Source organism: Drosophila takahashii, chromosome 3L (genome assembly GCF_030179915.1).
Source record: "Drosophila takahashii strain IR98-3 E-12201 chromosome 3L, DtakHiC1v2, whole genome shotgun sequence".
NCBI classification, from domain to species: domain Eukaryota; kingdom Metazoa; phylum Arthropoda; class Insecta; order Diptera; family Drosophilidae; genus Drosophila; species Drosophila takahashii.
This window is the reverse complement of record NC_091680.1, coordinates 15,613,906-15,639,737: the sequence shown is the minus strand read 5'-3', so window position 1 is coordinate 15,639,737 and position 25,832 is coordinate 15,613,906. Positions and strand designations below refer to the sequence as shown.

At 41.2% G+C, this 25,832-nt stretch overlaps 2 protein-coding genes across 2 annotated transcripts in view; both read right to left on the bottom strand.

Moving 5' to 3' along the window:
- Nucleotides 1–413: 413 nt before the first annotated feature.
- The window catches only part of gogo (golden goal), a 29,348-nt gene continuing 3,929 nt past the window's right edge, over nucleotides 414–25,832 (bottom strand). The window contains exons 2-10 of the mRNA XM_017156961.3: nucleotides 12,207–12,677; nucleotides 10,238–11,437; nucleotides 9,572–9,702; nucleotides 5,025–5,255; nucleotides 3,623–3,920; nucleotides 3,397–3,561; nucleotides 3,052–3,337; nucleotides 1,779–2,220; nucleotides 414–1,671 (exon numbers count right to left, since the gene is read on the bottom strand). Of these exons, the coding sequence (XP_017012450.2) occupies nucleotides 745–1,671; nucleotides 1,779–2,220; nucleotides 3,052–3,337; nucleotides 3,397–3,561; nucleotides 3,623–3,920; nucleotides 5,025–5,255; nucleotides 9,572–9,702; nucleotides 10,238–11,437; nucleotides 12,207–12,345 (3,819 nt within the window). The 5' untranslated portion in view covers nucleotides 12,346–12,677 and the 3' untranslated portion in view covers nucleotides 414–744. The remainder of the gene's footprint in view (nucleotides 1,672–1,778; nucleotides 2,221–3,051; nucleotides 3,338–3,396; nucleotides 3,562–3,622; nucleotides 3,921–5,024; nucleotides 5,256–9,571; nucleotides 9,703–10,237; nucleotides 11,438–12,206; nucleotides 12,678–25,832) is intronic.
- Nucleotides 5,774–7,727, bottom strand: LOC108067768 (cilia- and flagella-associated protein 157). The gene has a single exon (XM_017156962.3). It carries the CDS (start codon nucleotides 7,620–7,622, stop codon nucleotides 5,826–5,828), a length of 1,797 nt encoding a protein of 598 aa, XP_017012451.2. The 5' UTR covers nucleotides 7,623–7,727; the 3' UTR covers nucleotides 5,774–5,825.

Sequence of the window (25,832 nt, the reverse complement as noted above, 5' to 3'; positions counted from 1 at the left end):
GAATTTGGCAAGAAAATAAAATCAATGGTCTTGTCAGATCCGCATATCTTATAACCCAGTAACAATAAAAAATCAATCTATGATAGATGCCAACTAAAAACTTTTTTTATGCATACATTTTTAGCAAATCCCACATCCAAAAATTAATTAAAACATTTTTCTTCTATACAAGTATTTTATTTACTATCTTAGCTTACAGGTCGGGGGTGTTAAAAAGGCTTAATATCTTGTAGAAACAAAAACATGTTTTGATTTTAAAATGCTAATTAATTTTGACTATCATATTGACTAGAATTTCCAATGCTTCGAAGCGCAAAATGAAGATCACAAAATTTCGTAATTCCAATTGTCTAATTTAAGGTTAATGCCAAATAAAATAACTCAATGGTTTCATATAATTCTGGTGCTTACATACCCATGTGCGAATAAATACTTAAATTACAGTGAACCTTAGCTACGATATATACATGGTAACGAGAGATTAAACAGATTAGCCTTATAAGAGCTTTGAGACTAGATACGAGCTTGCTCTACATTCTTTTCGTTTTTCAAGTATACAATTTATAATTATTGAGATGAGCTTAGGGCTTAGCTTTAAAAACACAATTACTCCAGGTGGTCTACGTTTCTTATGGTGCTGACATATGTATAGATTATATTTACCCGTATTTTACAAGATCGTAAACTAAACTAAACATATACCGCTTTTTTTGTGCCGCATTTATGTACAATAATATTTTGGGGTTATACCGACACTTCCTTTGACTTTGTCCCTTTTCTTCGCAAAAGCTTGGATCGAACATCATCCTGATTTAGTTTGAGTTCCGATTTGGTTACTACTTTCTTGAGGTTTACAGCCTCGTAATCGCTGCCGCTCTCATCGGCAAACTGGATGTCGTCGATGTCGGATAGAAACTCCTGCAGATCCCCAGATGATTTCTCCACGGCCGTTTCCTTTTCCACATAGGAGCCGGTCATCGAATCGTTTGGTTCCAGTTCGGTATCCAATTTCTGATGCACGGCGGCCATTTCAATTGGCGGTTTGGTTCGCTGTTCACGATCCAGGGAACCGCCGCTGATGGACAAATTAGATTGCATCTGCTGTTTGGACTGACGTCGCTGCTTTCTGCTCATAAATGGAGTGGGCTGCTTGGGCAGGACCTTCCCTCCCTTCTCCCCTCCATCGCAGGGCGAGGTGGCCTTCGAGGGACGCCCACTGTCCGGCGGTGATCGCTCCTCGGAACTGGGTGTATTATCAGCTGTGGTGGACTTGCTGGACTCCGTATTGCTGGCGGGACTCAGATAATGTCCGTATTTGGGCATCCTGATCTCCTCGTACAGCGGCTCCCGTTCATCTCTCTCGGGATCGGGATCCGGTTCCGGTTCTGGTGTCTTGTCGTCCTCTTCCCGTTCGGCCACCTCCTCGAAGGGCGGTATCCAGATTAAGTATGCCGGGTCCATTCCCAGATAGGAACCCGGCGCCGAGCCCGCATTGATCACATTGTAATCGTAGTAGTCCAGCTCGAGTTCCTCCTGATTTCCGAGTGAAAATTCTGAACCTGGTCGGGTCATCAGTTTCCTACGATTCTGCTTATCCTTGGACTCCTTGGGATTGCTGGTCGTCCGGATGGTCGCCGTGCTCACCACGCTGGCAGCTGGGGAATAGCAGCCCTGTAAAATTAAAATTTAATTAGTTTTCTGTTCTTTGTTGAGTATATTTTTTCAATTTCTGGATAAATATTTTTATTAGATTTTGATTCTGTAACCTCTTAACTCACATTCGTCAGGGAAGTGCTGACACTGCGGGATCCCAGGCGACCCAATCTGAAGGATTCGGTGACCGAGTGCAGCGAACTGGCATCCTGCAGGCTCTCATCCAATCTGGAGGACAGCAGCTTGAGGGTCACCGCATCGTAGCGATCGGAGTACTTGCTCAGCCGCTTGCTGTTCATCGGCGGACTGTTGCACAGGGAGCTCATGCCCGAGGATATGATGGATTCCGAGTCCCTGGCACTGTCCTTGCAGCTGGGCGGCTCCAGACCCTCATCGGTGGGCGAGGCCTTGGAGCCATCAGTGCTGCTATGGACCGCAGCCAGTTCGGCTTCAGCGGAGGAGGGCGATCCTACGACACTGCCGGTGTCCAGAGATCGAGCTGGCGAGGATCGTTCGTTGCGCAGAGTAACCATGGAGGCCGAGCTGCCCAACTCCTTGATTTCAGCACTGCAAAAGAAAGGTGGGGAATATATTATTTATTTTGAAATAGAAATTATGTTTTATTAAAATTTGTTTTAATAGTATTTATTTTAATTAGAAATTTTTAACTTAAATAATATTTATTTTATTTAGTAATTTAAAATTTGGTCTAAGCTTAGATACGGAATAAAACATAAGGCAGAAAGATCGAATTTTAAGAGTGAAATTACTACTATTTAGTTATAAACAAGAGGGAACGTTATAGTCGGATGCCCCGACTATCAGATACCCGTTACTCAGGTAAAGGGAGTGCGAGGGAGATGGAGATAGAGATAGAAAACGTTGATCACGCATAACTTTTTAACGAATGGTCCGATTTGAAAAATTTCTTCTACATTTCGATAGGTATTGATAAACACAATAAAACTGCATTTTTACTTTTCCAAAATATTAAAATTTTTAAAATCGTATATAAGCGATGGTGGGCGTTAGAGGGGGCGTGGCACCATTTTGAAACAAACTTGCGCTGCGTAGGAATTCCTAGAATCTGCATGCAAAATGCCAATCTTCTAGCTTCTATAGTTTCCGAGATCTCAGCGTTCATACGGACAGACGGACAGACAGACAGACAGACAGACAGACAGACAGACAGACGGACAGACGGACAGACGGACATGGCTAGATCGACTCGGCTAGTGATCCTGATCAAGAATATATATACTTTATGGGGTCGGAAACGCTTCCTTCTACCTGTTACATACTTTTGCACGAATACAATATACCCTTTTACTCTACGAGTAACGGGTATAAAAATAATACCATATTTAATTAAATTATTTTAAAAAATCTAAGACTCACCACTTGGCCAGCATTCCCTGAGAATCCGACTCCTTGAACTCCGTCTCACCGGTCAGATTCTCGGCATCCACGCTCTCGCGAAGAATGGAGTGTCGCAGATGGTGTTTGGGTCGCATCTTGACCATGTAAATGACCTCCGAAAGCAGGGTAGTGGTGGACATGGCTCGTGAAGGAGGTCCTTGCAGGGAACTCAGCGAAGCCCTGGGAGTGTGAAGCCGGGATCCTTCGTCCTGACGCCGTGCAACTGCCAAATGGTACTTTCGATATCGCACCACATATTGGGCACCTGAAAAAATAACAATTTATTAGTCTAGAAAAATTAGAAAAAATTACAAAAAACCCCACCTAAAAGGGCACTTATTATGATGATGATGCTGGCAAAGATCATGGCACTTAGATGTACCAGGGTAAAACGAAGACGCGACATGGGCTTTTGGGAAACAGAGCGACTTTTTCCGGACAAACGGGTGGCGGCCACAAGAGTGGTACTACTGTTGCTGCTCCTAGATGCTGTTGTTAAAATACATGTATTATTTATTAAATTTCAGGTAAAACTCTAGCTTTTACTCACCCAACTGCTGCTGCACATTGGCCATGAATCCTCCGGTGCAGGCTGCATTTCCCTCCTGATTTCCAGTGGATGCATTCGTCGAGGGTCCATCGCCGGCGGAGAATTCCACCAGGAGTTGGCCACCACTCGACTCGATGGCCACCGGAACGCCCACTCCCTTGAGGATCAGCCCACCGCCATTGAGTTCCACGAGAAGAGTGGACGAAAGCGACGGACCATCGCGCACCTTTATGTACTGGGAGGCACAGGGCAAACGGAGGAAACTAAGGGCAAGCGAAATGCTTTCCTCGCCATCCACCTGGGAAGAAAGAAATTCCATTGTTTGTGAACATACGGGCAAATGTTTGGGCTTCCCCCATTCCGGGACCAACGGAAACTGCCGAAGTGGGTCAGGCATTCATCACCATTTAGCCTCCTTCCCATCAGCACTTTTCCCCTCATCCCGAGGAACGTGCCAATTGGCAGGTCTAATCATTCCAATTGTATCGAACAAAAAGGGGGTGAACAAAAGTGTGTACGAGCCATAAAGGGTAGGAACCCTATCTTGTGATACCCATTTCGATAATAAAATTGTATTTTAGGACACTTATATTATCAAAATATTAAATGATGTTGAAACATATCATTTAAGTTTGTCAATTACCTTAAAATTTGACTTTTTTTATATACCTACATTCATTGCTTTCAATGTTTTTTAATAATGTAAAATATATAAAACAGGCGTAGCAATAGCTACAAAAAATATAGAATTTAGGTCATTGGCAATTGCCTTTTAACCAAAGAATAAATAAATAAATTAGTTATTACAATTTGTTTTTTTTTTAATTTGTCATTTTGTTTATAATAACTTTTTTATTATTCTTCCTATTTATTTTCCTAACCTTTTTTCTCAAACACATTTTTTGCTGCTTTTTTAAAAGTTATGATTTTGTTCATCCCCTACCTTAAATTCAATATACCCCTTTATACACAAGTACCGGGTACATACAGTTCAGGCCACCCCCATTGGACCCCTTACGCATTGATAGTTTCGGGTCTGGCCAAAACGCCTACCAAGTGGGGCATTTATTATGCATGAATTGAGTTCAACCCCCATGGCCAGTAATTCCCAGTTTCGAGCCACACTTCCCTGTGGCATGGAACATTAAGTGGGGCTCCTTTGTCATTTGGGGAGCAGCCTCCGAACCTGCGAAGCGTAGCGGAATTTTATTCATGGACTCGGACCTCTGAGTGTTTGGCATTGTTCGTTTTTATAGTTATGGCGGCAGACAACTTGAAAGCTTTCAAAACTTGACCAAATGCCAAAGGGCTTAACTTTGCTTAACTTTTGCTATTTTCTAGTGTGAGCTTATTTTTTTCGTTTAGGGGTTTGAGTTTGTTGGGTTTGGTTAATGGCTCGTACCTGTATTAGCCAGAAGGAGCGGCCGGGACAACTTTGTGTGGCGCCCGCAATGATCCTTTTGGGCTTCGAGGAGCCCAGATGCACTATGCAGCCACAGCGACATCCTGGTCCGATTTCCTGGCTAACCTCGGTGCTGTTCTCCTTGGTTATCACCGTACCGGATGTCTCGTAGATGCAGTCCCACGTATCAGCGATGCTCTTGCCACACTTCTGGGTTTCAACTGAAGGACCCTGTAAATTAAGAATAAAAACATAATGTAATTAGGATTGGTATGATTAAGAATTAAATTTTAATATGCATGTAATTACAGGTTTTTTTTATCATTATTTTGGCCGAAACAAAGGAGCTATTGGTCCAAATATAAAAGGTAATTACTCATCGAACTCGTACTTAAATTCTTAATCAATTAACATCGAAACCTAAACACTTTAATTTTCAGAAATATTTTGTTAAAAATCATGATGACACCCCTTATAAAAATAGGAAAATTGATAAAAAATCATTTTTTTCGAAATCAGCAAAAAAGTACCAGGGATTTACTGATTAGGTGCTTAGCTATTTATAATGATACGCTTTTTTGATTTCAGGCCAATTTTAGATACAAAAAATCGTATTTTTAAGTAAAGCCCAGGTCCTAACTTATTTTCTCCGAAACAAAGAATGTTAGGATATTTTTCGTTTAAGTTTAGAGCTAAAGTTCTATCAAACCTTATGAGTATCGGAAACATATTGGTCTTTGCAGATATTTATTCAAGTCTCAACATAATTACAACGAATAGTGAACATAAATTTCGTGCACATTAGTAGATAAACTGCACATCAAAGTCCTCCTCCTCGCCCTCCTCCTCTCCCTCGCCTTCTTGGGTGATGCCCGTCAGTTTGGAGGTGGCCGTCAGGGTGTCCATGGTTCCCAGGCTGGGCACAGCTTGGACGTTCTTCGAGGAGGCGGAAACGGCCAGAGGAGCGGTTCCGGGCGGTGCGACGGATCCCTCGCTGCTCGCCTTCTTCACGGACATGGAGCTGGTCGATCCCTCCGGTTCCTCCAGCGGCTCCTCCTCCACCTCGATGAGATCGTCTTCGCGCGACGACGACACATACAAAGTGGTTCCGAATTCCACATCGATGATGGTGTTCTCATCGCCGCGCAGCGTGGTGGCCAACCTATCCTGTATCTTCTGCTTCTGCAGATCCTCGGGAACTGTGCGATCCGGCTCCTGGTCGATGACCTCGCTGCGGAAGGCGTCGAAGGGCGTGGCCTTGGGCCGGGAGGGCATAAAGCCCATTTTACCAGGTACATAAAGCGAGGAGGTGGCACTGCCAATGGAGGCAATCGATGGAGTCCGCGGCAGCTCCTCCGAATGGGAACTCACTATGTTCAGGAGTTGGGAGAGCAAATCGCTTCGTTTCAACTTGCAAACGGAAATGGCCTCCTCGCGGACTTCCTTAATCACCGCAGGATCATCCACATTGGCCTCCGTCAGTCGTTCGGGGAACGTCTTGGCCGCCTGCTCCGCCACAATGGCATCCCGCACCGTGCACTTGATCTCCTGGATGACACCGCGCAGTCGGGTAATCTCCGTTTCGTGCTGGGTATGCACCACTTCGAGGTTCCGATTTTCCAGCTCCAAAATCTCCATTCGCTTGGCCAGATTCCGCAGCTTGGCAGCCACATCCTTCTGCTTGACATTCTCGCACTTCTCCGCCTGGATATGCGATTCATAGGCCTTCCTGTATCGCAAAACCTCCACATATTTGGCCTTGAGCTTCTCATAGTTCCTGGTCAGACCCTCGATTATCTTGATCTTGTTCACGGAGTTGCGTACCAATTCGTTCTTGATCTGATCGAGGGCACTGTACTGCTCCTCCATCTCCTTGTGCTTGGACTTCTGGTTGGTGTAGGCCTGTTGGAGTTTGATCTGCGACATGACCAGCAGATCGATCTCCTTCTGTAAAGCGATATTCTCGCGGATCAGGCGACGGGTGTAGCCGGCATTGCGGATCTCACTGGAGCGGGTGAAATCCTCGGACACCTGGAGTAGCTTCTGTTCCACCTCCTTCTTCAACGCGTCCTTCTCGACCACCGCCCGCTGTTCCATGTTGTAGAGCGCCTCCTTGTGATCCTTCTCGCGCTCATTCAAATCTGCCTCCTGGTCATCGAACTTGGCCAGCAGAACATCCCTTTGGATGCGAAATTCGTCTAGGGAATTTAGTTTGCCATTGAGCAGCTTAATCTCGGAGGTCAACTGGTCATGCATGGCTTTGTACTTGGCCTCCAGATCCCCAATCTTCTCCTGCGCCAACCGATTCTCCACATCGCGCACCTTGGTGATCTCCACCAGACGCTCCTCCAGTTCGGTGATCGAGTTGTTTCTCTCCGCCAAGGTGCGTTCCAAATGGGCCGCCACATCCACGCCATCGGATTCGACTTCCTTGAGTTTCTCGGTCAACGTTATGTTGGACTCGTCGACACTGGTCAAGTGGGATCGCAGACGGGCCAACTTCTGATTGAGGTCCGTGATGGTCAGCTCATAGAAGGTCCTGTCCACCTGGGTCACCTTGTTCACATCCTTCTTCTCCTTCTTCACCTTTGGCGGCATCTTGTGGGCTTATTTTTCTTATCCGACTTGACTATATAGCAATTTAGACGTGTATTTGTGTTTTTTGAATGATGTATCATCGTTTATAAGTCGGAATTTTTACACCCATCTTTCTTTCTGTTTCTTAGTAAATAAATCCTATTATAACAACTAGTTGAACAACCGTTACCAAGGCGATAAAAGCTTTTCAAAGCTTAGGTTATAGCCTTCATAGTAAAAGTAGTTCACAAAGCTATATTTAAATAAGCATTTAATCTTCAAGCATTTCTCATTTATAAAATATTATTAAAGAAAGATTTATGATTTATTATTTTATTTTAGTTCATGGTTTTTATCCTGGAATCTGGCGTTTATTTTCACAAGCTCACCAGCATATTTTTATACAAGACATTTTTAGAAACAAAGCAAAAAATTTTCACCCAGCATGTGCAGTATTTTTTAATCTCAACGGCTGCATTCACATTTTGTTTACTTTGCATGCTCCTTTCATAAATCTAGCTGAAAAGTAAATTGCGGTTTTATAAATATTAAATTTAAGAAATAACCCGATTTAAATTTCTATTTTAGATGATGCTTTTTTCGTGTTTTTGTGACTAAATGATGGGAAAGCAAAATGTTTTCCGGCTTAAACATGTTTCAAGAGCCACTCGGCAGCCACTAATTTGAGTTTGTGGTGCTGCTGTGGTCACAAAAGGTTATTCCCGTGTTTTCTAAAAGCAAATAGTGCCTGCCGTGCCGGAGCTTTGTTTGATTAATAGCCCGTGGGGCAATATTTGTATACACACATGGGCAGCAACGCCTCCGAGCGATTCTTTTGGGGGCAAATGCAAATTTGTTATGAAAAGCCTGGGTGCGTAGAAGTGGAGGAGGTGCTACCTTCTATTCCCCATTGGACACACCCACTCAATTGTAGTCGCCCCACGGCGATGCGATGCGATGCTATTGTTCCCAGCATCCGTGGCACGACTCCCGTGTAAGAACTACTTGCAATAAGTGCGCGGAACATTTAAAAACTTTGCCAGTAATTGTTCCAAACAAGTTGGCAAAGTACGGCCAAATGTGCCCCTATCGCTTGGATGTTGATGCCGGAAGTTTTTGGATAATGAAATGCGCGGATAGGGATGGGGATAGGGTTCTGGTACCAGAGGAGGTTCACTGTTCCACTCTGCACAACAAAAGAAACAAGATAAAGCGAGGCGCAGTAGGCCGACAATTGTCGGAAGCGTCGTAAATTCCCCACGCAATCTGGAGCAAGTGTCGCAGTGTGGAAACACGCTCGCAGACAACATAACATACCCACTCCCACTCCCAGCCACCCACTCCTCCAATGTCCCACAAGCGAAAACAATGAAATAGTTCCACTTTGGCCCGGAGGAGTACACTGAGAGAAATATAGAATTTTTAACAAGAAAAAAGGTAAATCATATAATCCGAATATAAATAAGTAATTCTAATTATCATAATAATAATTAGTTAATTGAAAAATGATGAGGTGTATATCATAATCTTCTATGGTAGGTACTATTTTTCATGTTTTCAAAATTTTAAAAAATTCTTGAAATTATTAAACTTAATCATTATTATTTTTATCATCAAATGAAGATATTAAAAATCATTTGTGTTAAAAATAACATTTTTTATGGCAATGGATCCTATATTTTTTCAGTGTAAGAAAGTAGAGTGAAATGTGAACTAAACTGGAAGCAATCTCTAGGGTAACGAAGTCCCCGGAGACGGGCGAAGTTTGCCTGTCTTCAGTTGTAGTTCCGCACTTATTGAAATCGTCTTGATGCCTCCGCTTAGATGTGCGAGAGTATTAATCATTTCTCGGAGCACTCAATCAAACTTTGACTATTAACGTTGTCAAATCAGGTGGAGGCAGAGGTCGTTCAGAGGTTAATCTACCGAGTTATTTGCTGGAATTACAGGGGCTTTTGGGGGTTACATACCTCGCAGAATTTGGCGCCATATCGCGGGGGTGGTGAATCGCAGAATCGGTAGCGATTGCGGGTTCCTCCCAGGCAATTCGTAGAGCAGGGCGTCCACTCGCTCCAGGGTCCCCAGCCACCGGTATCCGAATCTGCGGGGAGAGAGGACTGTCATAAGCTAATCCCTTCATAATTAATAAGGTAAGTTTAAATTATATATGTGTACAAGGTATACAATGAAGTGTTAACTGTTTTATAACAATAAAGCTGCTGTAATCCCTCACGTTGCAAATAAATGGGAGCATTTATTGTAAAGTTTTTAAAGGTGGTTATGACAGTTTTGCATTAAATTGTAATGGTATATTAATCAAAATCTAAAAGGTTTAAGTCCAGAAAATCTGACTCTAAAATAACTTTAACATAATGTTCTCTTTTATTATTAAAAATTAAATCTACCCTTCTTTGTCAAGGCATTGTAATTTATATACAAAATATACTTTCATAAGACTTTAAATTCTGCTGTTAAAATAAGTGGTTATTGGCCAATAATTTAAATTAAATTTATATTGCATCTCTTAGGATTTTTCAGTGTACCATAAAAACAATGGCAATAAAATGTTGCAAGCTATATGAAATCCATTTAATTGGGATTTTGCCTTAATGATGTTAAGTACTGTCTCAACTCACCGCTCACGGGCAGCGTGGGCACGCAGTCCATCCGGACATCGGCCACGGCACCGGAAATTGCCTGGCTGACGTAGACGAAGCAGTACTCCACGTATTTCTCCGAGAAGAGCTCGCAGGCGAAGTACAGTGAGTGCTGGCTCTTGACCACCCGCTGCTCGGAGACATAGTGGAGCGTGGTCGGTGGCTTCAGGGAGGCAACATCTGCCCTCAGCTTGGCGTACAGACGCACCCGGTCGCCCTGCTCCAGAATGCAGCCGGGATACTCGTAGAGGACACCGATTCCGGTGTGCGGATCGCAGGGGAAAATGCTGCGGGCATACACGTTGAACACGAACTCATCGCTCCAATCGACGCTCAGTAGCCGCCGGGTGGTGGGCACATTCTGGGCGGGCACCATGGGTCTCAGCTGAACGGCATAATTCCCGGCCAGTCCGAAAAGTTCGCATCCCAAGTGCAGACTCTTGTTTTTCGGGAATCCCCTGATTTGCTCCGCAAAAAGGACACTGGAAGGGGTCATATTCCGGCTGCAACTCCTCTCCTTGCCGCAGTATATTAATTCCAGCCAGAATTCCGGTAGCGCCAAACTGCTGCCTGACTGATTGCAATTGACCTCGGGAAACCGCAGATTGACCTCGACGGGATTTTTGGGATAGGTCCTCAGGCGCACTGGACTCACTATCATCTCGGCACTGGGCCATCGCACATCGAGGGTCTGGAGTAATCTTTCGTCCTGGGACGGCACCAAAGTGGTGGTCACCTCACTCCGATTCACCGACTTGAGGTTGCTGACCACCTGCATCTCGTAGCGGCCGCCAATCAAGAAGGTCTGACATGGGACCGTCACCTGGGTGACATTGAACCGGGGATCCGGAAAGACCGGTATATTCTGCACCACCTCCTTGCGCCTGCGATGGAGCACCACCTGGCTATTGGTGGCATTTGCATCGGGGGTGGAAGTCGGTGTCTCCACTTCATCAATGATTTTGCTAATGACTAAAGTGCTCATTATGGTGTTGTTCCTGGTCCTCAAGTCCCGCCCGTCAGTGCCCAAGTGCTCCCGGGTGGATGGGCTGTGCTCCTCCTCTTCCGCCGAGGACACCTCGTTGCCATTGAACTGGATCTGCACATGCAGGTCCCCGCTGAGGGCGGTGAATGTGCTGGGGGACATCAGGCGACCCTTTCGCACCGCCAGCACGTGACCTTTTGTCGAATGCGAATCCCAAGGAGGCACCACATGAAACGAGGGAGGAAAAGGGAGAGGGAGAGATAAGAATTATAAATCCTTGTAATTTATTTCGTGTCGCTGGCTTCTGTTGGCCCCATTCAAAGCCAAGAGCCGCTGCCATTGTTTACTCCACCCTGGTCGTGTAAATTGAGTCGCCTGCAACTGCTGTGGCTGCCCCCGGGCTACAAATTATGCAAGGAAAACAAAAACAAAGGGGGCAACTTCGATTCGGAGCCACCAAGTTTAATTACTCTTTTTTTATGGCCTCACATAGAATCAAACTTTTCTGATCACTATTTTTTTGAAATGAAAGGGGGGAATTGCCCTAACTGGATTTATAAAAATGCTCTCAAAAGAGAAAAATAAGTTAGGAATTATTAATATTTGTTAAACTGCAACCTTTGTTATTTTTATAATTTTAGATGCCACTTGCATTCAAAAATAATAGTTATTAAAAACTAAAAATGTTTTACTATTCATTTTCCTATAAAGGGTATTAAAAACCAATAACTTCTTCATATTTGTTAGTTAAGAAAACTCGAGGTAGATTATGTAGCTGTGCCATGTTTAGTGTATTATGTTTAATGAATCAACACATGTAGCTTTAACGCCTAGCTGACCATTTCAAAATGTCTACTGTCCAAATATTGCGTATACGCATGTTGGCCCACAAATGTATTTATTTATTCAGGCCGAATGTGTCAGAGGCAGTCAGATGTTGTGCCGTAAATGAGTTTCACTCACTTGTCCCACTTAATAAGAGCAGCATTATGGATGATATAATAATTTTCCACTTGACTACTGATTTTAGTCCCGATGTCAGCATGCCGATTGTCTTCTTTCGCCTCCGATTCGCCGCCATTTCCTTTGAGTTTTTCCGCATTTCCTTCGTTTTTGTTCTGGTTTTCGGATTCGGATTCGTTTTCGTCGCCTTTGCCGTTGTCGTTGCCGATTCAATCAGAGGTGTCTGTCTAAGGAATCTCCTCCTGCCACTCAGTGGGAGTGGTAGGTTACTATACCGAAGACTGAAGGTTCCACGTCGCTGGCACACATTCTGCAATTGCGATTGCGATTGCGAGGGATGACGGCTCCTACTATCCCTCTCCCCTATGGAAGGAGTGTCATTTGTTTAGCTCTCATCGCCAGAGGAAAAGTTCGCTGTGACTTTGGCCTTTCGGTGGAGGGAAAAGCAGAAATCAACCTGCCAGGCATATTCTGAAAAAAAAAGAGGAAAAAGTTGACGTCTCAGAAAGATACACAAATCAAATTAAAGACAAATTGAGGTCTACATTTATAGATTGACTAACGAAATTATTGTGATGGCCTCATTTTTCATTCCATATTTCAGACTTAATAATAAATCCTTGAGCATTGATGAACAGCAATTTTTTAGACTTAGTTTAAGTTCGTGCATTTTAAAAACATCAATAAAAATAGCAACACTTTAATTTACCTTTATTCAACTTAAAACGGTGTGAATTTTAAAATTGAATTGTATCTTATTCGTTTATATTAACCTGACCGCACTGAATAGGATTTTAAAAAGCATCAAGCCGTTCAACATACAAATCAAATGTCGATTCGACAAAAAGCTTAAAATTAAACTCCCAACAACAAAGGGTGTCAATGGCCCCTATCAAAGCATAAAAAATCCCCATCCTCCAACTCTAAACCCCATATATGTATGTATATATGACCTGTTCTATGCCTGTGTGTATTTCGTATTTCGAAGGGGGAAGAAAAAGAAAACACAATCAACCCTCATAAATTCTTAAACCAATTACAAGTCGTGCACGAAACATTTTTATGGCGATTATTTCCACAATTCAATGCAATTTCATCGAAAGTTATGGTCCAGAACAAAGGAATGAAACAAACATAAAAGAAGTGAAGTCAAGACTCGAAGTGACTAGACAATACCTACGGAAATTGTGACTCAACTAGATTTTTATAACAATAGACTAATCCAAATAATATGGGTATAATAGAACAAGCTTTATCTTAATATTTATTTATGCCTTAATCTTTATTTATACAAATAAATATTTTAAAAACAAGTATTTTTATACCCGTTACTCGTAGAGTAAAAGGGTATACTAGATTCGTGCAAAAGTATGTAACAGCTAAAAGGAAGCGTTTCCGACCCCATAAAGTATATATATTCTTGATCAGGGTCACTAGCCGAGTCGATCTAGCCATGTCCGTCTGTCCGTCTGTCCGTCTGTCTGTCTGTCCGTCTGTATGAACGCTGAGATCTCAGAAACTACAAAAGCTAGAAGGTTGAGATTTCCCACACATATTCTTTGGCTTCCTACGCAGCGCAAGTTTATTTTAGCCGAGCGCCACGCCCCCTCTAACGCCCACAATCGCCCACTAACGATTTTAAAATGGGTCCTGCGCCCACATCTTTAAAGATTTCCGAGAAGTATAAATGCAATTTTGTTGTGTATATTTATACCTATCAAAATGTAGAAGACATTTTTCAAATCGGACCATTCATTAAAAAGTTATACGCAATCAAAAATTATATATCTATCTCCCTCGCACTCCCTTTAGCTGAGTTACGATTATTAGTCGGGACACTCCCTTTAGCTGAGTGACGGGTATTAGATAGTCGGGACAACAACCCGACTATAGCGTTCTCTCTTGTTTCTTATACGAATGGCAGCTTCAAAAACAAATTTCTTTTCTAAAACGTACGAAAATATATTAAAACCATTTTCCCTAAGTTTAGTAATAAAATCCAGCTCCTATAAGGCCAAATTTTAAAGGCGGACTTTATGATTTCAGTGTGTGGCCCACGACCATCCAGTGTAATTAAATAATCAGCCACAAATAAAATATTAACAACTTTTTGAACCCGACCCAGAGGTGGCGATACATCACCAGCTGGCAGACGAAGGGGGGTAAGTAATTTGCCGACTGACATGCACATCTAATTCCAGTAGTTTTTCGATTCATCAACAAAAGTTCCGAAGGTGGTTCAGGTTGGGCTAGTGCCGGATATTTGGTGAACAGGAAGGGGATTCCACTGGATAGGATATACCCACCCCCACGGTCATTAGCGAAATCTGTCGCGTCACTGGGATATATGTACGGACCGAACCCAACCCCCTGCTATGCCCCTTGTCGTCACCTTAATTGCGGACACGCACGGATCGGGACGATGGCCAGATGCTATATGTATGCTATATGGCACATTGTACGCCCTTTGCGCTAATGAGTTGGTCCTGCCAATTGCCGCACACACGTGCGTCCGCTGGCATTAAACCGCTTTCGAATGGTTCCAACAACAGTTGGTTGTTCGAACCTCGAAGGCCTTTTACAGCCAGAATCATCAGCATTTACGGCCGATTTCCTATGACGGTTTTGTGCCCTCTTTTGGGATGATTTGAAAACGTTGATTGCAAATGGAAAATCAATGTCGCAGTTCCTCTGTTTCGATTGAACTTACCACCATTAAATAAATGATTTAAAATACGTTCTTTGACTTAAAAGGTTATGGGAAAAATAAAATATATTTCTATGGCTTTCGAATAGGTTTGTCTATTAATCTATTAATTTTAATAGCTTTGTAATAATTTATGTTTTAAAAGTATCTTCAAAGGTACAAAAATGAAAATAATATTATATTTTCTTTAATAAAAATATAATAAATCTATTAAATTTTTAAAACATTAATAAAAAAGATTTGTTTTTAAATTTTTTCTTCCAAAAATTCACAGAATTGAAAACGAGAACGCGTCGCATATGAATTTTTGGAAATAATCCTGCCACACCAGTTTCCCTCCAGCAGAATGTGCAAATAGCTCGACTTACAGACAAATCCCATGGTCATCCGGCGCACTGGGAAAGTGTGGGAAATGTAGTGGAAACAAAACAGAGGGCCGAAAAACAGAAAAAGACATTTGCACCAAATTGAAAGCGGAGAGCCGAGCCCACCGAGTTGTTTTCTGTTTTCCATTTTTGTTCCCCCAATTTTCCATTTTTGAATGGCCAAAGCTGGCTGGCCATCAACATGATTATCGGTGTCGCTGTGGGCGATTGGAGGTCGGAGGTCAGAGGACAGTGCGATGCGTGTGTGCCCGGGGAGGATTGGATTGGAAAACTATTAACTGCACTGTGCGGTCCTTTGAGGCGGCCGTTATCCTGCCAACCAGTTACCACTCGGCGGAGAGCGCTAATTCGCTACAGAAACACTCAAAAAAATGAAATCGTAATTTTTGATTGTTTGACAAATTGTTATTTGTAACATATTAAATGCACTAAAAATCAAAAGATTTCGCACAATAAAAATTGTATTTATTAAGTCGACTTTATATTTAAATTTACATTTTGATTTGGTTCTTTTTAAGCCTCTAAATTTCTCTAAAAAATAGCAGTAAAATTTTATAATAGACCATTAACTCTTTCATTTATTTTTCATAACCACCTTAAATAATTATCTCCTAAAAGTAATTCCAAATTTCTTCCTGTGCAATACTGACCAGCCTAGTATTGCGAAATAGTCACAGCGCGGAAAATCAAAGCGATGGCGGTCCGAGAATTATGGTGCATGGCGGTCCGGGAAAATCGAAACGGCGGAACAAGAACTGGAAGGGCAACGGGGTCGGGGAAGTCCCGTGCTTAGGACTCTATCCTCTAGATAGGCAAAATGTCAATGCCCCGGCTGCGCGGGTGGCGTGTGACCACCAGTATTTTCCACCCTGGCCTCCGTTATCGCTCCCTGGGAGTGCTGTTATTCATTATACTTTGTGGGCGAGGAAAATTCTACGTTGACTCGCTCAACATTTCGGTTTTTGGGGTGACTCCGGCATACTCCGTAATATTCACTCACACACAAAACACACGTTTGCGAGGGGAACTTTAAACTGCGCAAAAATTCAGCCACAAAGAAAAAATGCACACTTTGAATATCCAAACATTTACATGCTCTGTTTACTCTTAATCAATGGCCAAGGATGCCAACGAGCTGAGTCTGCACTTAAAAGTCCATTTCGCCACCCGCATTCGGCCCACAATCCACGCCACCTGGTATGAAAAAACCCCCTTCATTTCCCCACAAATGCGGTGTGCAATTGGGTTAAAAACTAAAAATAAACCCCAACGGACAGCAGGTAAAAACATGTACGCCACCCGTATGTAATTACCTGAAACGGACCTCATTCGCATTCAAGGAGCAGAGCAGCCATTTGCTCATTTGGACAAATAATAGAGATAAGTAAATAGGGAAATTGCGGAAGTCAACTGAACAATGCCACAGTAAAGAGGTGGTAAGCCCCATGTCCGACAGGAGGAAAACAAAGGCCGGAAAAATCAGATTTCCCAACTCTTTGCTGGCGAGGAAGGCAGCAAAAAATCAACAGCTTTTTGTGAAAGCAAAGCAAAAACTGACTTGGTTAATGAAAGGCAAAATTATCTAAGCAAAATCGGACTCCGCTTTTGTAAAAGGTAAAAAACAAGATAGAAGTAAAAACAAACAAAGAAAGCTGGAATATTTCTGCGGAATTTACTCAGCATCTTCCTGAAGATAATAGTTAAGTAAATGAGTTTAAAATTGCAATCGTACGAATTTAATTTTTTTACTTCCCTTTAGAGAACGTTGCTCTGTATATCATCTGCGAAAAACAGAAAACAACTACTTGAAAGCCCGACGACACCCAAAACTATGGGGACAAAAATAAGTGCGCTATAGCCGCGAGGGCTTCAGAGGGTTAAAAACACAACACTCTGAAGGGGGTGGGCGGGGCAGACGTTGTGCTTGACACCAAAACCACAAAAAAACACTTTAATGACTGCGACATCAGCCACAGAATCGTTCAAGTGAGTCCAGCTGCTGGCAGACCGCCCTGTTAAACCGAGACAAAACCAAGAAAAAACATAACATAAAAGCGCAAATTAATTTTAAAAACAAATCGATTATGTATTTTCCCTTGAAGAGAAAAAACTGCATATATAAAAAAGAATGGCGAATACAATTATAAAAGATTGACAGTTCCCATTAAAATTTAAAAAAATTTGGAAGGGGTAATAAACTTTTGAGAAAAAACTGGTTACAAAAAACATTTTATTAAAATACTAAAACATTTTAAAAATTTCTTCCTAACTTTAAACATTTATTAGATTACCCCTTGCGCACTTCATGTTTTGGTATCATAAATTCCATTTCAAATCATAATGGTATGCATTGCGTGTAATAGTTTTCGTGTTCAAAGCAAAGGACAAATATACTAAATATTTAAGGAAGTGGCTGTCCCCTGACATGGGAATGCACTGGCAATTTAGCCCATCAAAGTGGAGAGGTCTGAAAACCTGGCGAGGCGAAAATTACTCCAGACTGCATCCTTATCGCGTGGCATTTTCCACAAGAATAACCCAACACATCTCGCGTGCCCGGTGCAATTGACATTGACGTTGGCGCCGAGCAGTGGGTGCAAAATGAAGGTAAAATGCGGTGGAACCACCTGCCCCGTACCACCCACCAAACACCATAAAACTTGCAACTCTTTCATCAGAAGCTAGGAATCCTCGACAAGCCGCAGGGTAAATAATATGTATATTACTCCTAGAATAAAGGGGAAAAAAGCTTAGCCCCACACCTCACCATTTGCACCTCCATGACGAATGGAACAACACGGAAAACTGGGCAGTTAGTGGGTAGTGCCTGGCCCTCCAATACATTGAGCGAAAATAATTTATTTTATAAGCATTATTTTCTTAAATAAAAAAAAAACAGATAAAATACACATATATTTATTTATTTATATATAGAATTATTTTTTAAACCCGGGAGAATATGAATCAGTTTTTATTTCAGTGTATGGAAATGAAAGAGCAGCAGCGAGCCGTGCATGAACACGGAGCTATTGCCACTCCAGAGGGCGCCCGGGGCAAATGGCGGGATTGCATGCAGGTGGACATTAAAGGGTGTCCTGCATCCTTCTCCGGCTTCCCGTCCCACCCAATCCTCGTTCTCCGCCAGCCGTGGCAACACTGAAAGTGCTACTTAATAATTGAAGACCCAGTCCTGGCACCACCACAAAACCTGTCGGACCCGGGGACTGACTTCATTTTAATAAACGTCTACGACGTCTGCACAGGAAACTTAGTGACTAGACCGCAATCTAAGACAGTTGGAGCAAAATGTACACTGAGCGAAATAAATAGATACAAAATAAAACTATATTTCTATTCAACATGTATATGATTAAAAGACAATAATAGGAAAAATAAGGGATAGCGTTTAAAAATCCAGATTAATGTAGAAGTTGAATAGTTGTGCTGAATTTAACTCTTCAATGTTTCTGTATCAACTTATTTAGCACTAAATTACGAAAATAACTCTACTTTATATATTTTAGTATTTGCCCTTAAAAAATATTGCCCCAGTGTCCTTTGAATCCTGAGATGCAGGGTCCTCGAGAGTGGGTGTGCCGAGTTCGCTTTGCGTGCGCCACTAAATGTGCACTTAAATCAGTCAGCCACATTGTCGGTGTCCGCCTCCTGTTGTCTGCACTCCGAGTAGCTTTCTCCGCCTTTCTCCTGGAACGCCCCCGGGTGTCTGGTGAGTCCGGAGTCCCGAGCTCTGAATCTTGTGGCTGTCGCCTTTGTTCGTGCCATAAAGTTGGCTCCCAACACATCTCAACACTTTGGCTCCGCATCCGTGAAGACGGAGGATGCACACATCTGAATGCGGAGTACCGAGATGGGGCTTATTAATTACCGCTGTGAAGCCAAATGAAGCCTTGTCAATGTGCTCAGAATGTCGGATGAAATTTTCAATAATCCAAAACGGGGGGCTAGAATGTTCGTACTCCTCAGAAGACGTTTATTAAATTCCAATTTTCATCTATAGGTTGACTACTATTTGCTATTTGCATTTGCCTAATTATTATTGAAACATGTTCTCCTTAACATCAATTATGGTTAACTAACTAAAGGCCAAAACAGGTAAGCAGGAAGACTCCTTAGGCTTTAAAATTCAAGTTTTATACACACATGAAAAGTTAAAATAAATCCAGTCTTCCAATTTATTCAAAGTCCAAAGTAACCCATAACTTTTACAAATTGAAATTGGTTCATATTTACAAAGATAAGAAAACCACACACCCCACATAATCATGAATAACGCTCATCTAATGTCTTTATATCGGGGAAAATGAATTGCAAGCAATTTGCTTTTGACCCAGATTTATAATTTTCCATATTGGAACCCACACGTCCGAATAGATCGGATAAACATATCGGCGAATCAGCAGAAAGAAAAGCGAAAGGGCGGATTATTAGGGTAGCAAAAAGAAAACTCTCTCTGCTGATTTTCGATTGCAAAAAATCCAGGACTCTTGAAGACTGAAGGCTGAAGTTGGACCCCTTGCTTTATCTCGAGCGGACCACAAAAAAAAAGTCTTTATATTTGCATAACTCTCCCGTTGAGTTTCGTGGAGCGATGTCGCCATATATCCTGCTCCTTTTTCGCCCCCCAAAAGGCTCTTGTTGTACATATTCCGCAGTATCCTTTTCTGCTGCGCACTTGCCAATGTATTTGTGTGGCGGGGGTGTGGGTGTGTGTATTTGTGTTTGTGGTCGTTGACGCTGAAACAGCTGGAAGTTGATTTGTCAGTTTTTATGGCAGCCTTTCAGGCGCCAGAGCCACCGAAGGAAATCCATTAATCGAAGGCAAAGTCGACAGTCCAAAGGAGTTCATCATGGAAAATTGAATAAAACGAAGTAAGAACGACAAACTCTTTAGGTAACAATATGTTTTTGCCCCACTTCTTTGAGTGCTTCTGCATTTCTAGTTGGTATTCAAAAATAAAACGCAAGTCAGCTTAGATTAATTACAATTCTCAAGTGAAACCCAGAAACGAGTTTCAGTCGTCCAAAGTTTTTCGCAGATTTCAGAAACCAAATCCATTTCTTATAACGTAAGGTTTACATTTTACAAACATTTTTTAAATTGGATTGCTGGCACTTTAAATATCATCAAAAAACTAAGAATAATAATGTTTAAGACTGAAAAGGCTTTTAATTTGTTTCCAAATGAATTGTATATATGAACTTAAAATGAAACAAAAACACATAAAATCAATAAGTAGCCTTAATTAATGCATTCGTATCTAAAAAAAAACCTTTTCCAGCATACAGAAGCCATTTTAATTAATTTATATGAATAAGTAAATTTAAATTGATTAAAACTTAAAAAAAAGTGTTAATTACTTTTATATGGCCATTATATTAATCCACCACAAATCATCACTATCAACTGTCTATAATCACGAAAAAATGTCGTTTTGTTGTCGCCAGCAAGTTAGAGATACTTATAAAAACATTTGCATAATTGGCATACCATTTCCAATTATCTCTATGGTGATAGCTGGCAAAAGCAGTAGAATTTATAGTGGAAAATCTCAACAGAACTGCCTAAACATACTTTAATTGGACACCATATTGCGTGACTGAAATTTGTTATTTGGGAAAGTAATTTACTGCACTTTTGTGGCTTTGCCACAGTACGAAACATATTAAGTTGCCAAAGCAATGTCATTAGGGACGCGGAAATGTGCTGCAAAATGATAAATAAAGGCCGAAAAACGAATATTAAAATTTAGGAGACCGTGAAATAATTTTTGGTCTAGATATTTTGCATTTTAACTACAACTAGTTGCTTATTAAAATGAAACCCACATAAACAGGACTAAATTAAGGGAAAAAAAACTTACCCCAAGCCTAATTCGCATATCTGCAAACTCATAAATTTACGCCCACATCTACTCGCTAACCATTAAGCGGATTTTGAAAATTAATTTCCGATAACGGCTTTGGCTGGAATGAATAATGCCGAGGCATTGAAATTTTAAGCGGCATTATTTGCGCATTCGCTTTCGCATGATTTGTTGTTGTTGATTTGGCGGTTCAGTTTCACGGCCCTTGGATGTTGTATGTTCGGCATGATTAATGGAATGTGCACCCAACACCACCCACTCAACCCCCCGGAGCAACACCACGGCCCAAAACGTCCATTTCGATAATGAGCACCGGCCAAAAAAAGTCCTGTTCCGAGGATGCAGCCTAAATTTGAGTGATACACTTAAAGGCAGGGAAAATGGAAATGTCTTATAAAAGCATCAGGAAGGGGTTCGAACTAGAAAACTAGATATAAAATGAAATCCTAACAATAAAAAAAAGGAGAACTCTATATTCCAATGTCATTAAAATTATTGCCTACTTTTTTGGGACAGAAGCCATATAAAATCACTTTTGTGGCTGTAACTTTTGCTCCATCCATATAAAACTTGATGATTACGTCAGAAATTTGTATACTTTAGCAGAGGTTGAAAAAAACATTTCAAAAATTAATTATACTAAGAAATATTTTTAAAGCTCATCCGTAATTAATTTCCTAAAAATGTTTTAAGTGTAACACGCATATTGCAAAATATTAAGTATTCTCCGCCATCACGTTGAAAAGTAATCAGCCGAAAGCAGGTCATTTAGTTTATTTTACGACTGTCTATATCAGCCGGATAACGCGGGGCTGACCAAGTGGCGGGTCCCCCTGCGCATTTTCCAGCTCCCCAGTTCACAGCTGCCAGCTGGCCATCCATAATTGTGCCAAGTGTCCGGCGGTGGATCTAATTTAAATAAAAATTGTTCTCATTATATTCAGCATCACGTGCCTCGTAGGCATCAGATGTGATGGAGTCGAAAATATGGCGTCTCACCACCTTCGCATGCCCACATAATACCACCCATCCCCCAGGCTCCCATCCAATCTTTCTGCCTCCTCAACAAAATTGTTTTGGGGTAACTGGTGGAGGCTTATGACACGCCATATACAACTTCAACATCCGGATCCTGGAAGCGGGAGCGTAATGAGAGCAGAGGAAGCAACATCGGGAGTGTTGAAAATTTAGTTACTCTTTATAGCCAAATCTGGCTATTTAATTATTTAATATTCGTATATTAATATGATAAATATGTATTATTTAAGAATTTTATTCCACAAAGAATTTGATCTATTTGTATAAAAAATGATCACATTATTGTTATTTAATACCCAATCTGTTCTTAATTAATTTTATCTTTATTAAAATATCACCTTTTTATAAAAATTATTAATATTTTCTTAAAGTATTGTTCGACTTAGCTTTTTCTCTGTTTATTCTTTTGTCAAGACTGAATTGTGGGAGGAGTGAATGGAGGTGTCGGTGGTTGGGGCACCTCGTTGACTTCGATTTATGTTTGCTGCGAGCCGACAGCCCCCGAAAGTAAATTAAATTTGCGTTTTTTTATTAGGAAGTATTTTATTTAATCGTACAGTCTTGTTTTCCTTCGCACGTGGAATGTGGATGGGGAGAGTCCCCAGCTTTCCTCCTCAGAACGACGAGTGTTATTGTACCTGTTCCCTTGTTCGCCTTGTTCAAAGACACACACAATCACACGAGCGTGGATTTTGAATTTTCTTGTTGGCACACACCGGAAATGGGAAATTATTCCGTTTCCGTCGCGACAGACGAATGCCATTGTCGCATAAATTGCAAATTAAACCTTAAGACCGGTGTGCGCGTATGTAATTGCGAATGTGCGTTTTTTCAAGCGTTTAGCAGAAAATTAAAACCCTAGAAGACAGGTATTTTATACAAATAAATTGTCCTTCTTCGGGTTAGCATGAGCTATTCTTTTTCTTTTATGTGAATTGTTTTCAAACTCTAAATCTTTTTATAATAAAGATGACATTTTAAGTACAAAGAAGAGGAAATGTATTCTAAAGCTTTGAAATCACTATAATCATTTGTCATTTAATTCTTGATACTTAGCTCTTCATAATCCGCAGTTGTTTAGTACTCTGATTTAATTAAATCAATTTGTTGATTGACTTGAAATACCTTTTAATAATTTTAAGCGATAATTATCGCACTCGTTCTTTAAGAGCTCTTTAAATTGCGTACACGACTGGGCTGGCAATGTGGGGCAGATGGGAGTGCGCCAAGTGCGTTGGCAGGAAGTGCAAGAAGTGGCCACAATTGCATTTAGCCGAACTAAAAACATTTACGACTGGCAAACACTGCGTGACAGAATGAGCGGAAAAGGCTCCGCCGGCGGTGCAGACAAGTCGCTCCAGATGGCACATAACAGACACTTAAATGGCAAAAGTTAAAATTACAATTAAACGCAAAGTGAGAGACCGAGAAGCCGTGCAATGAGTTTCTGGCACACAGGAAAAAACCAAAAAAAACTCTAAATATGTTTTGCATTTTATTTAAAATATGGAGTTTATTTAAATATTTTTACAATAAAATATCAAATATGACAGCACTATAGCTGTCTTCAGAGCTTAAAGCTTTCTTTAAATTTAATCATGGTTGCTATTCAGTTTCGCCATTATCATCTTTCTATGGCACAATATGTATTTTAATACTATTGAAATTTAATTACATTTAAGTACCCCTTTTACCAAGAAATATGATTTAAGGAAATTATAAAGTTAAATGTTATGACTTCTTATATTGTTATTTCATTATAATCCATCAGATCGATGTAATTATTTTGTTATCCCTAGATGGCATTCAGTATGGTCATCGGATATCCTTCCGCAGCAGAAACTGCAGAAAAAGAGCAGTATTGCCCTGACAAATGCAAACAACTCGACGAAGTGAAGCCCCACGGAGCTGGGTAAATTGTTGGCTTAACAAATTGCTAATCCACTTTCACCGGGACGGGGGGATTGGGGATTGGGACAAGGGAATGCATTTGAATGCTTCTCGAACCCTCAAAGTGGTGGGCAATCTGAGAGAGCTGCTTTGAAATCCATTCGAGACTGTAGCCCCGGAAAAAGCCCCTCTTCACAAACTTTTTATGTTTACATCAAAGGGAGCATTTATCTGATATGATTAAGTTGCAGTTCCATAACACCCAAATGCATAATAAGTGAATCCCGAAAAGTTTCTGATTTAATCTAGTTGCATTTGCTCAAAGTTGTAGGTCATAGGTGTTGCTCTAGATTTGTTTTCATGCCAAAAGACTGAGTTGAAAATATTTAAATTAAATTTTGCTACGAGTAAGTAGTGCTTTCAACTCACTCAAAGGTCATCTCACTTGGCTTTCAAGAAAATTAGTTTTAAATTAATTAAAAGATTTTCCCATAACTGTGCGCTGTGCGGCTCTTGATGGCGTTGGAAAAGTGAGGCCAGGCGGAGAAAGAATGGTAAAACTTGGATAATCATCCCAACCGCAACGCCCACTTTTTCCAAGCGGTTGGGTGACCTCCGCCCCAAAGAACTCAGCTCACTTTTTAATAGTTCGCAAACCACGAAAGGCTATGTGAGTTTAAACACTGTTACAAATACTTTTCCGGAGGCGGAATGTGTGCGCAACTGGAATTACGCAGCAGGCGCAATCCGGAAAACTTCCTCGCCGTTCTGTTCCTTTCTTTTCTTATCCACTTTTATGTAGTCCTTAAGTATTTATTTGCATTTCAACTTTGTGCTGGCAAAGCAATTATTTCAGCAAAATTAAACATTACAAAATACTGTTTAATTAAAGATAGGCTTTAAGTAAATACAACTAAATGCCCATTCGCCCTTTTTTTCCAGCGGAAATTTAAAAATGTAACCAAGCGGAAATTACGAAATATACAAATATTATAAATCCATTTAAAGTTAAACAACAAATCTTCTTAAGTAACTGGAGACAACTCAGGGTCGTCAAATTACTAAATAAATATTTTTGCAAGCATTTGTATGTTTGCATGTTGAGTTGCGAAAGGAAATTACCCCGTGAGAAAGGAACTGGGTATATTGGGGGTCGTAGGACCGCCATCAGCTGTTTATGCTTTCATCCCCAATGTTCGCCGTGCGCTGTCGAAAAAAGTTAACTCAACTCGACAAAACACTGGCTGACTTTACCTTTTAAAGTGTTTCCTTACAAAGTGAAGTTTAGTTACCATTTATTAGAAAAGTTTGTAAAATGTGGTTACCTGTGGTGAATACATTTTTGTCCTAATAAGTGGTTAGTTAAAACTTTTAATGGATGGATGTATTTTTGAGAATATTTTGTAATATTACAGTGAAAAGTAAGGTTTAATCAGCTAAGATGGTCTAGTAATAAGATGCCTCTAATATTTCTAGTAACTTAAAAATGCATGTTGGTAGGGAGAAACATATGGGGAAATCCCTAGCTTTATAGACAGTTCACATGGGGTTGTTTTCACCGGTTCTCGCTTGTTGCGGTGGCATGGTATATAGGGTATGGATATGGATGCCAACCCCCGAGGAACTCCAGTTGCGCTCTCCATTCGCTACCTGGCCCCTGATTAATTTAGTCTGGGTCTCTCACTTTGTTCTGTTTTCTTTTCTGCCAGGTACCCACAGG